The 12945-nt window shown below is 50.3% G+C and overlaps 1 protein-coding gene across 11 annotated transcripts in view; it reads left to right on the top strand.

Moving 5' to 3' along the window:
* The window catches only part of MINK1 (misshapen like kinase 1), a 63933-nt gene that overhangs the window by 42084 nt on the left and 8904 nt on the right, over positions 1-12945 (top strand). For all 11 annotated transcript variants that reach the window (XM_081162290.1, XM_081162289.1, XM_081162292.1 and 8 more), the window contains exons 2-12: positions 3631-3696; positions 5404-5460; positions 5533-5658; positions 7599-7709; positions 8127-8217; positions 8660-8790; positions 9111-9165; positions 9308-9386; positions 9682-9857; positions 10347-10416; positions 10977-11187. In XM_081162290.1, the coding sequence (XP_081018416.1) occupies positions 3631-3696; positions 5404-5460; positions 5533-5658; positions 7599-7709; positions 8127-8217; positions 8660-8790; positions 9111-9165; positions 9308-9386; positions 9682-9857; positions 10347-10416; positions 10977-11187 (1173 nt within the window). The remainder of the gene's footprint in view (positions 1-3630; positions 3697-5403; positions 5461-5532; positions 5659-7598; positions 7710-8126; positions 8218-8659; positions 8791-9110; positions 9166-9307; positions 9387-9681; positions 9858-10346; positions 10417-10976; positions 11188-12945) is intronic.

Here is a 12945-nt window from a genome sequence, read left to right as displayed (position 1 = left end):
CCTAGGTGCTAAGGCCAGTGCTGTTTTCCTCAGTCCTCTGATTGCCTCCTCCTCTGGTGTCTGTTCTTTTGCTCTCCAACATGTAGCACGTGGCCATCACTGAGAGACCCGCCTTCGCTCTTACTTTTTTTCCCTGTGCACGCTCCCTAGACATCTTGTCTCCTTCTCCAATTCTCATACTGGTGAATGTCCTCTAAATCTTTATCTCCAGACCTTTGTTTCTAACAGCCTAACAGACATTTACTCCTACGTGTCCCCTAACATCTCATACTCAAGACCCAAACTCAAACTGCTGTCCCTTAGCATGTCATGGCCTTTCCCATTCTTTTTTTTAAGTATGTTTTTATTGATTTCAGAGAGAGAGGAAGGGAGAGAGAAAGAAACATGGATGGGCTGCCTCCTGCATGCCCCCTACTGGGGATCTACCCTGCAACCTGGGCATGTGCCCCGACCAGGAATTGAACCAGTGACCTTTCGGTTCATGGGACTGTGCTCAACCAACGAGTCACTGTGGTTGGGTGGCCTTCCCCACTCTTAAATTCCTATCACCAATTGAAACTTTCGCCAGCCTCTAAAGCCCAGCTTAGACACCATCTCCTCAAGGAAGTCTGCCAGAGATTTCCAACCTGAATTTAGTCCTGTCCCCTGAAACCATGAAGCAGATTTTTTTACCCAATTTATTTTTTTTTTTAAATATATCTTTATTGATTTCAGAGAGAGGAAAGAAGAGGGATAGAGAGATACAAACATCAATGATGAGAGAGTCAATGATCGGCTGCAGCCTGCAACCCGGGCATGTGCCCTGACCGGGAATCGAACCCCGATCGCCTGGATCCTAGGTCGATGCTCAACCGCTGAGCCATGCCCGGCCGGGCTTTTTACCCAGTTTAACTCCTTCTTAGTTTGTATGAGGAAGATGAGGCCCCAAACAGTTAAATACCTGCTTAGGGACACACAGCTAATGCTAAAATTCTCCTGAGAAAGTCACAGTGCAGTGCTCTTTCCACTATACCAAGCGGTTTCTTAATGCCTTGAGTGCTTTCAGTTGCTCTGTGGCAGATAATCATATCCTGCCGTGTGTACACATTGGGATACTTGTAAAGTTAGAAGGTCCTTCAGAGACCTTCCATGTTTCTCATATATAGCTGAGTTCCCCATTGTGCCTAATTGAGGAGTCATCACTCAGTTAGTGTTCAATAAATATTTAATGGATGAATGAAAAAAGAGAAAGTTGCCTTATAGATTTTCCCTAATTAGGGCCTAGCCCAGTGCCGGGGAGATGTGGACACTTGGAAAACATTTATTGGTAGGCTGACAGGGCAACTGTAACGATCAGGCTGTGGTGTTTGGACTCTGTTCTTAGTCAGGGGGAGCTGTGCTGATTCTAGGCAGAGGAGTAAGATTAGGAAAGCACCACATTAGGAGGGTTAAATCTGGCAGCAGCAGCAGAAGGAAGAGTGGTGAGGCAGGCCCTCCAGGAGGAAAAAGAGGAGGGATTGGTCTGGGTGGCAGCTTTAGGAATTGAGAGGAAGAGACAAATGGACTGTTTGAAGGGAGAAGGGATAGGGTGACTGTGATGTGCAGAAGGGGGTGAGGGGAGTAGAGGATAGTACAGAGGTGGGATTTTGGATTGGAAAATGGTATTGTTCTTGACAAGTGGAGAGGGCTTAGCCTCTGTGGAGCATGTTCTGTGGAGGATGTTAGGTACCATAGCTGCTATGTCCCATGCATGGTCTCAGCCTAATTCTCAGCATAACCATTTCAAGTAGGTGTGGTTATCTTTGCCTGTGGGTCAGAAAACAGGCTTGAAACCATTAAATCATTATCTGAACCCAGTGTGTGTGACCTCAAAGATTGTTCTTTCTTTCCTCAGTGCCTCACAAACATATAGGGAGGAGACAGATTTGGAGCTAAGATTACAAAATTAAATCTGTGCTGATTTGAGGTGAAGGTGGTATATCGTGACTCTAATAGGCCCATCATATTCTCTCTTAGATTAGGAGCATCTAGAAAATCATGCCCATAAGTCTTTTTTTCTTATCTCTGTGCATCTAGAAAGAACTAAGTTAGATGCAGAAAAGGACTTCCCTACAGTTAGAGTTAAGAGGCCCCAAATGGATGAGCCCTTCTTTGGGGCAGATTTTTAGGGAACTGGGCTCCCTTCCTCCAAGTCTAGATTTGCAGATAGACAGGATACCTTCTTCCAGGTTCTTTGCAGCTCTCAGGTTCAGACAGCCCTCTCAGTAGTCCCCCACACTGCAGTGACAATATTTCCTGTGGGGCCTGCTGTTTTCTTAGACCTGTTCAAGGCTTCTTTTAAAGTAACTCCAGCTGGAGCTAAATAATTGAACATAGAACCATGGAATTCTTGGTCTGCCCAGAGCATGTAGAAGGATCCCTCTCCCACTTCTGTCAAGTCTTCCCCTGGAGCAGGTTTGGGATGTTCTTTTGGCTGCTGTGTCTGGGCTCTGGGCTAGGCAGGTGCCGGGCACACTGGTGAGCGAGGACGACCTAGCCCTTTTCTTCCGAGACGTTACAGACCAGTAGTACACAGTTGCAGTGCATGATGATATGTGCTGACAGGGGACGTGCATTTCTAGTACTCCAGTCCCCCTCTGAGAAAATGGACTTTTAATATGATCATCACGGAGGCCCAAGCACTGCCTGGAGAGTTTGTTTCCTAAGTGACATTCTCACTTTGTGCCTCCCCTCTCAGTCCTGCAGGGGGCCAGAGAGGGTCTGCCCAGTCTGCAGGAGCACTGGAGCCAGGCTGGCTCTCGGCTTGCAGCCCCACTTCCCAGTCTCTCCCCCTCTTTCAAAAAAGAAGTCCTGCCAGGAGGGTGTGGGCGGCCTCCCGGCAGCTGTTCTGCTCGGCCAGGCTTCCTGCTCTTGGCTCAGCAGGCAGTGAGCCTCTTTAGAGGCTTTGTCTGAGCCCTTCGGGCCCTCTCTGCCTGGCACCACTTGGCTAAGGAGAGTGGGAACTGAAAGTTCTCCCTTCTCATCTGCCCTCCTCAGTGGCCCTCTTACTATCACCTGCTCTCCCTCCCCACCTACAGGTCTCTTCTGACCCCCAAAGGCCACAAACACTGGCTCTGAAGCCCTCAGTCTTGGTCTCAGGAGGATTGGGAAGGGGGGAAATGACAAAAGGATGGTGGCTCTCAAATTCCAACTCCCTGCTTTTAAAAAATTAATAATTGTAAGTAACTTTTATTGCACACATGCTGTGTGCCAGGCGCTGTCTTAAGTATTTTATGAGCATTGCCTCATTTAAAGTTGGCACAAGCCCCAGAGGTGGGTACTCTGGCACCCCATTTTGCAGATAGCTACAGACTCTCGGAGTTTGTCATTGAGTTTGAAATCAGGAGCATGTCTTTGAAGAGACAGCTGGGCTCTGGCTTCTGTTTTCTCTCATCTCCTTCTGACTTTTCCCATAGAACACAAACTCTGAACCAATCTAGGATAAGGGCAGCTGGCCATTAGGGTTCCCCCCTGCAGACCTTTCATAATAGGCTAGTCTTCATTTTCCTTTCCTGGTTGAATACCTTCTGCGCCCCGCCCCCTCCCCCCCAGGCTACTTTTTTTTTCCCCTGAAGTCCTGACACCTTATTCTTTCTCTCCCCTCCTTTCCAGGACCCTGCTGGAATCTTTGAGCTGGTGGAGGTGGTTGGCAATGGAACCTATGGACAGGTGTACAAGGTGAGGCTCTAATGGTGCAGAAGCGTGACTGTCTTCCATGGACCCTCTCAGGAGGAGTGGAAGAAGTCTACTCCAGGCCAGGAAATTGGAAGGGTTATGGGAGATTGCAGAGGCTGGGGGCCCTGGGAAAGGAAAGGAGAGGAGAGAATAAAAGTAATGAGGGAAGGAAGCAGCAAGAAGTGGGGTGTTTTTGCTGGTCTCTGCCTCAGTTTAGAACTACTCCTGGTGTAGCATGAGCAGGTCTGGAGTTGAATGGGGTGTGGGAAAGGGACAGGTGAAGGCAGAGGGAATGGTATGGGGATGTATGTATCAAAGCTCACCTGGGACTTCAGAGTAAAGCTCAGGCCAAAGGTGCAGGTTTGGATTCTCCCAAGACAGCAGAGAAGCCCAGGACTTGGAGTGAGTGGGATCTAACCAGTGACCCTCTGCAGAGGGGAAGCAGCTTTCTTGAGCTCCCACAGCTGGCCTGCAGCAGAGCTGGATGGAGTTAGAGCTCAGGCCTTCTGCTTTTGAGGCTGCCTCTCCCACAGAAGTGGTGTTTCCTCAGCCACTGATTGTAGCTTCTAGCCTAGCCCACTCAGTCCTCTCATGTGGCCTGATCACTAGTCACACTTGAATGGCGAGAGATGGCCACAGCAGAGAGATGTTCAAGGTGGATGCTGCCCCAGAGTTGTAAGCCCCCAGAACACATGTAGGCTTCTTTGTCTCCAGACACGATGCTGGGTCTTTTCACAAGTCTCCTCTGCATCTCAGGGGCTTGTTTCCTGGGTCACTGGGACCACCTGCCTTTCTCTTACCCTTCTTCCATGTAAGCTTTGGGAAACAGGCACCCCCTTCCCCCATTTCTCCATCTCTTGCCTAGTTGTTGCCATGGAAATCGTAGCTCTGTGTCCTATTGCTTTTCTGGGCTTGGGGTCTTGAATAACTGCTGAGGATAAAAATATTCCATGGCCTGGCAATACCTGTGTTCGTCCCCATGAGGGGCTGCTTTCTCTCACCCTGATCTTCCCCAGGAAGCCTTGGACTTTCCTGTCCAAGTCCCAGATGGCTTCTGCTAGGAATTTCAGAAGGAGGGAGGAGGAGGGGAATGGCAGGGCCGTACTATATATAGAAGTTGCTTCCCATTAGCACTGGTGATGAGGCCATCAACACATGTCAGTCGGCCCTTCTGTGTTTCCCCAAGTTCCCTAAAAATCTCAGTTCATCTTAATTCTTCCAGTCAACTCCTGGGGGGAGGAGTTGGCAGAGGATCCTGGGAATAGCCTCCTATCCAGAGGGGGCTTGTGTTGCATAAAAGATGCAGAGAGAGGCAGAGGCCCTCCCTCCGCAGCCTCCTTCCCCAGCTCCCTCCAGCTCCATCTGAGGATGGAGAAGGTATCTTTCACTCCCTGTTCTAACTTTCATACTGTAGGAAGTCCAAGCCAGAGAGGCTGGAACAGAACATAAGTGTCTCTCACTTGTCTCTCTTGAGTATTTCAGGGGAGCAGACCCTTCATTTATATCAAGCACAGAGCTTGGAAATCCAGTCTTGGTAGTTTTTCTGTAGCCCACTGTTACCCCTGTGACCAGTCCATAGATCAAGGTGTCTAGCCACCATGAGGGACATGTTCTAAGATAGAAAAGAGCCAAAAGGTGTGGCTTCTCCCAAAATCAAGCCCTCCCTGAGCATGGACCCAAATCCCTCTACGTCCATCTCTCTGTCTCCAGGGTCGGCATGTCAAGACTGGGCAGCTGGCTGCCATCAAGGTCATGGATGTCACGGAGGTAGGAAGCATCTCAGGGCAGAGGGAGGGTTGGAGCATTAAGAAGGGGCCTCACCTCCTCCCGTTCCCCTAGGACGAGGAGGAGGAGATCAAACAGGAGATCAACATGTTGAAAAAGTACTCTCACCACCGCAACATTGCCACCTATTACGGGGCCTTCATAAAGAAGAGCCCCCCTGGAAACGATGACCAGCTCTGGGTGAGAAGTGCCCTCGGGCCTGCCCCCGTGTCCCTGTGCCTCTCCTTGCCCTTTCTGTCTCCAGGCTACTTGTTTGGAACTTGGCGTCAGAGCCCAGAGTCTCCTTGCCAGCCCTCTCTTCAGTCCCACAGCCTCTCCTATGTATGGATTGAGGGACCTCCTCACCCACACTTTGCAGCCTCTTGTTCTCTGAATGTTTTGGTGGCAGGGGTTCTAGGGTTTGCCCCCACCTTTGCCCTAACCAGTACCTTACCCTGGGTCCAGCAGGCACTTCCTAAGTATCGAGCAATATAATCCTAGCAAGGGCTGGAAGAGACCACAGGGAAGTTAGTTCATGAGTTCTGCATTGACACAGCTCCTAGGAAAGCAATAGACCAAACTCGGTGATAGGCGACAGATAGAGCTTGAATACCTCCTGGCAGTGTACAAGTCTGCTGGGTGATTGTTCTAACCAATGCTTACTGTAGCTCTTCTGGTCTCCCCCAGGTTCCCCCCTGGCCCAGAACATGTCTAAGTCATTCATCCTCCCTACCTGGGCACTTGGTGCCAGCTGATTCCTCAGCCTTGCCCTCTCTGGCACTCAGCCAGACCCGAGGACAGAGTGGCAAGGAACATGGTGGTAGCTGAGCAAGGGGGTAGCCTAGGAGGTTGGAGCTTTTGCAAGGTCTCCCCTTGTAGCAGTTGCCAGATGAGTACTTGTTTAGCACCTTCTGTATACCCTGCACAGATAAGCATGGTCCCTGCTTTCTATGCAGTAGTCTTTTTGAAGACACACTCACTTACACATACTCATATTTCGTACACAGGAAAAAGATCAGTAATGTGTCAGGTAGGTTTATCTGCCAACTGTGCCTAGCGAGAGATCCTTGAGGACTAGAGGCCAGGCGCTAGGGACCAGGCGCCCCCTTCTGGACCTGTTTGACATTGTCCTCCCATGATGCTTTGCTCAGATGAGCATATGCAAATTACTTTGCATATGCAAATATCCATATCTCTCCCATCTTTTTCTGTGTTGGGTGTGGCTTTTAGGAAAGGTACAGTGAAAACATTTGAATAGACATGCCTATCACTGGGGGACTTCCCTTTTGGCACCTGCCTCTGGGTCTCAGGTTCTTCCCTAGAGATGGCGCAGGGAGCTCTCCTCATCTCCCTGCCTTAGCCTTGCCTCTGTGGAGTTTCTCCCATGGTGCTAGCAGGCTCCCTCCTGCACTGTGTTTTGTAGACTCCATGCACTTCAGGTCTAGCAGACTTGAAGAATTGCTGATTCTAGCCCCTTTCTTGGTCAGGATGAGAGGTTGGCAAACTTTTTCTGTGAGGGGCTGGATCGTAAATATTTGGGGCTTTGTGGGTTATACTGTCTGTCACAACTACTTAGCTCAGCCATTGTACCATGAAAGCATTCATAGACAATATATAAATGAGTGGGCATCACTGTATCTCCCAGAACCTTTATTTGGGATGCTGTAATTTGCATGTCATATGGTTCTCTTTTTTCTTTTCAGCTATTTAAAAATGTAAAAACCATGCTTAGCTCATTGGCCATAGTTTGCTGACCCTGCTCCAGAGCAGTAGTTCTTAACCACTTTGGGGTAATGGGTCCCAAAGAGGATCTGGTGAGAGCATTGGACCCTTCCCCAAGGAAAATGCACACACCCATCTCATTTTGTCTATAAGGAGTAGGATTCCTTGGGCTCCTACTCTGGACACAGACCATGTCCCCCAGACCCACCTTCCCCGTTTTTCCCTACTGTATTCTCTTTCCCTTTTTCTCCTAATCTCAGGAAGTTCCGTGACCTTTGTGAGGGGGTCATATGGCCCCTGCCCTCCAGCTTATACCAGTTTTTGCCCCAAGGCCTCTGGGTTCTTCTCCAGGGAGCTGGCAGGGAAAAGGGGCCTTGCCTAACTGCTGCTTTTCCTTCCGGTGCTCCCTGGGACCACAGCTGGTGATGGAGTTCTGTGGTGCTGGTTCTGTGACGGACCTGGTAAAGAATACAAAAGGGAATGCCCTTAAGGAGGACTGTATCGCCTACATCTGCAGAGAGATTTTGCGGGTGAGCGCTGGGCCCTTCCCTGCCTCCTGCTCCTGGGCATGGACCCTCCCTGTACTGAGGACGAAATGGAATTATGCCCTCTTTAAGGAGCAGATGGCCTGATTGGGTTGGGGGGTAGAGACAGAGTCCTAACCTTGGGGACTCTCAAGCTGTTGGAGGAGACAAGTGCCTCTGTTTCCAAGTTCCGCTACTTCTCCACTTGCAACCCGCACCTTCTGGGAATTCCCAGGAGCCACCACGCTGAGGAAACTCCAGAATATCTCAACCTGCACTTGACCACATGGTTGAGAGGGGCTGCTGCTTCAGCCCAGCCCCATCCTGGCTAATGACTTCCCCTCCCCTCATCTCAGTCCAAGTTCTCGCTCTTTCCTACCCCTTCCAACATCAAGGCTAATTTCCCCCTCTCTCCTGCCCCAGGGTCTGGCCCATCTCCACGCCCATAAGGTGATTCACCGAGACATCAAGGGGCAGAACGTGTTGTTGACAGAGAATGCTGAGGTCAAGCTAGGTGCGCTGATCCCTTCTGGGCAGATGGGGCCCTCTCCAGGACAGTGAGAGGCCCTTTTTTCCCACTGGTGGCTCAAGTCCCACACCTGTAGGCTGGGATCCTTGCTTTCTCATATCCTCCCCTGGGATGCCCTGCCTCCTGCTGAAAATCACTCGAGAAATTTTTCCCCTGCTGTCTGTTATGTCCCCAGTGCTGTGCAGGTCTCTCTGGGGAGATGGGATATTTTGATCTGGGATGTTGTCCCTTGGTCCTTTCACATTGATTTTCCCCAAGACTCAGGAAGACTAGGTTAGGTTCTTCAGGATGTTGATGGGATGGAAGAGGTTCCGGGGAGTGTCTAGGTAGAGCAAGGACCGCAGCTGCCTTGGGACACGCCCATGTTGGGTCCAAAATGAGGGGAGCAGATGTCACAGTTAGGACCCCCCCCTCCATGTCTTCTCAGTGGACTTTGGGGTGAGTGCTCAGCTGGACCGCACCGTGGGCAGGCGGAACACTTTCATTGGGACCCCCTACTGGATGGCCCCAGAGGTCATCGCCTGTGACGAGAACCCTGATGCCACCTATGATTACAGGGTATGGAGCAGAGAGTGTGGAGCATGGAAGCAGCCAAGGGCAGGAAGTGAGGTGGGGGTGATGGGTAGATTGAAAACATCAGGGGCTTAAGCAGTTTGGGGGACATAATGAAGGTCTGATGATGTGTTAGCTGTGAAGTGTTGGGGGACATTTTGTGGCAAGGGAAGTATGAATGGGAATATTGGGTAAGTTGGAGGAGGGTTAGAGAAGAGGGGCCTCAGGAAGGGATGTTGTCCAGCAAGTGGTTCTGAAGAGACCAGAGGTAGTAGGTGAAGAGAGTTATTGGGAACATTGACCTGTCCCTTCTTTCCTCTCCATAGAGTGACATTTGGTCTCTAGGAATCACAGCCATCGAGATGGCAGAGGGAGCCCCCCGTAAGTGCGGAATCTGGGAGAGAGGGGAGGGCCCAGAAAGTGGCTGCAGGGAAGAGGTGGGCCATGGGAGGTCATGGTGAGAAGGGCTCCTTTACGCTCTCAGTGTGGCAAAGGAACTGATGGTGTCTCTTCTGTGCCCCAGCTCTCTGTGACATGCACCCCATGCGAGCCCTCTTCCTCATTCCTCGGAACCCGCCACCTAGGCTCAAGTCCAAGAAATGGTAGGTCTCTGGGGATTTGGTGTCTAGGAAGGTCTCTGGACAAGGCCACACCCACCATACCCTGCCCACCATGCACTCCCCACCCCCCAACCCCCGTGTTCAGGCTTGAGTCTGCATCATAGAAGAGGTGTTGGGAAGGGCTGGTACTACAGCCAGAGCATTAGGGGGCACTGCTGTTGGGATATGGAGAAGACAGAAGGGAAGTCAGGGTGGCCTTTTGATGAATGATCCCCCCTCTTCCTCCTGTGACAACCCCTTCCAAGGGGGCCCTCCTAGTGTGAGCCATTGTTTGCAGGTCTAAGAAGTTCATCGACTTCATTGACACATGTCTAATCAAGACTTACCTGAGCCGCCCACCAACAGAGCAACTGCTAAAGTTTCCCTTCATCCGTGACCAGCCCACGGAGCGGCAGGTCCGCATCCAGCTTAAGGACCACATCGACCGATCTCGGAAGAAGCGAGGCGAGAAAGGTCAGTGGGGGAGGAGGGAGGTGTCTCAGAACACACTTCAGCCCCTGCTCCTCTTCACCAGCCCTGGCTCCTCCTGATTCCCATTCGGGCTCCTCTCCCAGACCCCAGCTCTCCCTGCCCAAAGAGATCTCCTTTCCCAAACTTCCAATCCCAGAGGGCTTTTTCCCATAGCACCTATCCAAGCCAGCCAGCCTTCCAAGTGAGTGTGGCCCTTTTACATCCTTACAAAAGCTTGTGTTGAGCACATTCATTTGTGAGTGCATGCACACATTCAGTCATATCTCACCCACTGTGGGGTCTAATCTCCATGTCTGCCCAGGCCCAAACCTGAGACCCACCGTCATTCCATTACTCCAAGGAGGTGGGCAGGGACCCAGGTGCGTGGCCATCCAGACAGATCTTATTGGTTATCCCCATCTAAGGTTTCCCTAGCCCAGGGTGGGGTCTGGGGCACTGGGTGAAGAAACAGCAGTGATCTCCCCCCTGCAGAGGAGACAGAATATGAGTACAGCGGCAGCGAAGAGGAAGATGACAGCCATGGAGAGGAAGGAGAGCCAAGGTGGGCTTGGCAGGTGGAGTTTGGGGGCCTCACTTTTCATCTGAGGGGACATCAGAGGTCTCAGTCTGGGGATGGTGGGTTAGAGACACATAAGACAATCTCTGAGTGCTGAGAAGAAATGGAATGAATGAGCAAGAGGAGGCCATTGTGGCTCAGTTGGTTAAGCATAGTTCCGTGCACCAAAAGGTCATGGTTTGATTCCTGGTCAGGGCACATGCCCGGGTTGTGGGATTGATTCCCAGTAAGGGGCATGCAGGAGGCAGCCGATAGCTGATTGAAGTTTCTCACGTTGATGTTTTTCTCTCTCCCTCTCCCTTCCACTCTTAAAAGAAAAGAAAAATCAGTAAAAACATATATTTTTTTTAAAGTTGGGGAGAGAGTGATTCAGGGCTACAGGCTGGGGTATTCCTGGAGGGCAGAGCCCAAGCCTGGGCAGGGGAGAGGGACCAGAGGCAGACTGTCTGGTCTAGGTAAAGCACCCACTCAGGTGGCTCCCCAGACATGAGAGTGGGAAATGGCTGGGTTCTGACCCCCACCTCCATTGTGCCACCCTGACCCAGCTCCATCATGAACGTGCCTGGCGAGTCCACGCTACGCCGGGAGTTTCTCCGGCTCCAGCAGGAGAATAAGAGCAACTCAGAGGCTTTAAAGCAGCAGCAGCAGCTGCAGCAGCAACAGCAACGAGACCCTGAGGCGCACATCAAACACCTCCTGCACCAGCGGCAGCGCCGCATTGAGGAGCAGAAGGAAGAGCGGCGGCGTGTTGAGGAGGTGGGGTTGTCCTGGGAGACCTGGGCCAAGCCTGGGTCAGCAACCTCTCCTGGTCCCATCCCTGGTTCCATTGGGGCTGTTGGGAGAATCAGGAGCAAGCCAGGGCTTCCTAATCCTTTTTGTTTAGATTTGGATAGAAAGGGCCTGTCCTCTGTTACAAGCCCGGCCCCCAGGTACACTGCCTGCTTGCCAGCCCTGTGTGGATACTTGTGCTGTCAGCATCCCTTTGGAGCAGAGCCATTTCTGAAAAGCCATACTGGTTCCCCACAGACAGGACTGTCCCCCTCCTTGTTTCTGCAAACCTCCACTCCAGGTTTGTCTAGCTCCAAGGAGCTGGGGGGTCTGTGTACAAACACTTCAGGCCCCTGGGCATCTGACTGTCAAGCAGTCGTCGAGTCTGAACATGAAGAGGAGCCTTCTGAAGACTCATTTTACTTTTAATTTTTAATTTTTTTGCTTAGATTTGCTGGAAAGTACAGTCTTGTCGAGCTAGTTGGAGGTGGGTGGGAGAAATTCATTTTAATAAGGAATCTTATTTTTAAATAGTTGTAGTTTTCTCTTATTTTAACAGCACCAGTTTAAAAGATTTTTTTATCTGTATGCATAGATATTTAAATTTATTTATTTATTTATTATTTATTTTGCAGGGGAGCATGGTGGGAAAGGCAGGCATGGTTGGTTTTAAAAATGCCTTAAGTAATGAAATTTTTGTTTGAAACAATTACTTGATTTCAAAGTTCACAGAGAGCTGGGCTTAACAAAAAAATTAATAGAATCATCCACACTATGTACTGCTCCCCAGAGCAGGCCCCAATCTTTGTTGAACAAAAAACAATTTGCAGGAAAGTGTACTACAAGAGAACACAGTGTAGATTTCTTTTAGTAAATAGGGTTTTCAGGTAGTTGAATGACAGAAAATTGTGCCTACCAGGGTGTTTCCTGAAGCAGGCCTGCCAGATCCTCATTTAGAGATAGGCCAGCAAAGGTCCCCCAACTGAAATGGCCCCTTAGGGCTTTTACTTTTTTCTTTTTTTCCCTTTCCCTTTTGTTTTTCTTTCTCTCTTTTTCTGAACGTGAAAGATCCTTCTAAAGAACCACCTCTTTCATTTCAGCTTAGATTTGCTGGAAAGTAGTCTTGTCAGTTGTACTAATTGGAGGTGGGTGAGAGAAATTCATTTTAATAGAGACCTTTTACTTTTTCTCTCTTTTGGGGTCAGACTCTTTGGTCAGAAAGATTGTGAAAGTAAAGTGCAACCTGAGCTACTGATGTTTGCTGAGGAGTTGGCCAAGTCCCTCTCCTCTGGTTGTGCTTCTGTGCATGGGCACATGCTGCCCTCTTGTGGCCAAAGGCTGTCATTACATCCCACTCTTTGGATTTACAGGCAGGTTGTTTTGAGAGGCCAGGAGTATTGTAGGGTTTATTGTTGACTCTCTGGTTTTTGTTTGGTGGGGAAGTGGGTAGGAAAAAGTATTATCCAATTTGGACCACTCCAAGGGCAGCAGCCAGCTGCTAAGTCTCTCTGGTCCCAAGCTCACAGCTACTTTGGCCAAGTAATGTTTCCCAAGCCAACCCCCCCGTGGCCTCCTGTGTAGGAGTAGGTAGGTTTATAGAAACAAGTGGAACCCGTTCTCTCACCATCATCCCTGGTGAGAAGACCTGCCCTAATTGTCCTGCAAGGGTCACCTTTCTAGGAGATGCCCGAAAGTGGGCTGGGGTGCCCCCTTCCAGGCTGAGTGTGTGGAGCAGTCCTTAAGACT

Source organism: Miniopterus schreibersii (genome assembly GCF_964146895.1).
Source record: "Miniopterus schreibersii genome assembly, chromosome: 16".
Taxonomy (NCBI): domain Eukaryota; kingdom Metazoa; phylum Chordata; class Mammalia; order Chiroptera; family Miniopteridae; genus Miniopterus; species Miniopterus schreibersii.
This window is presented reverse-complemented; position numbering and strand designations above follow the sequence as displayed.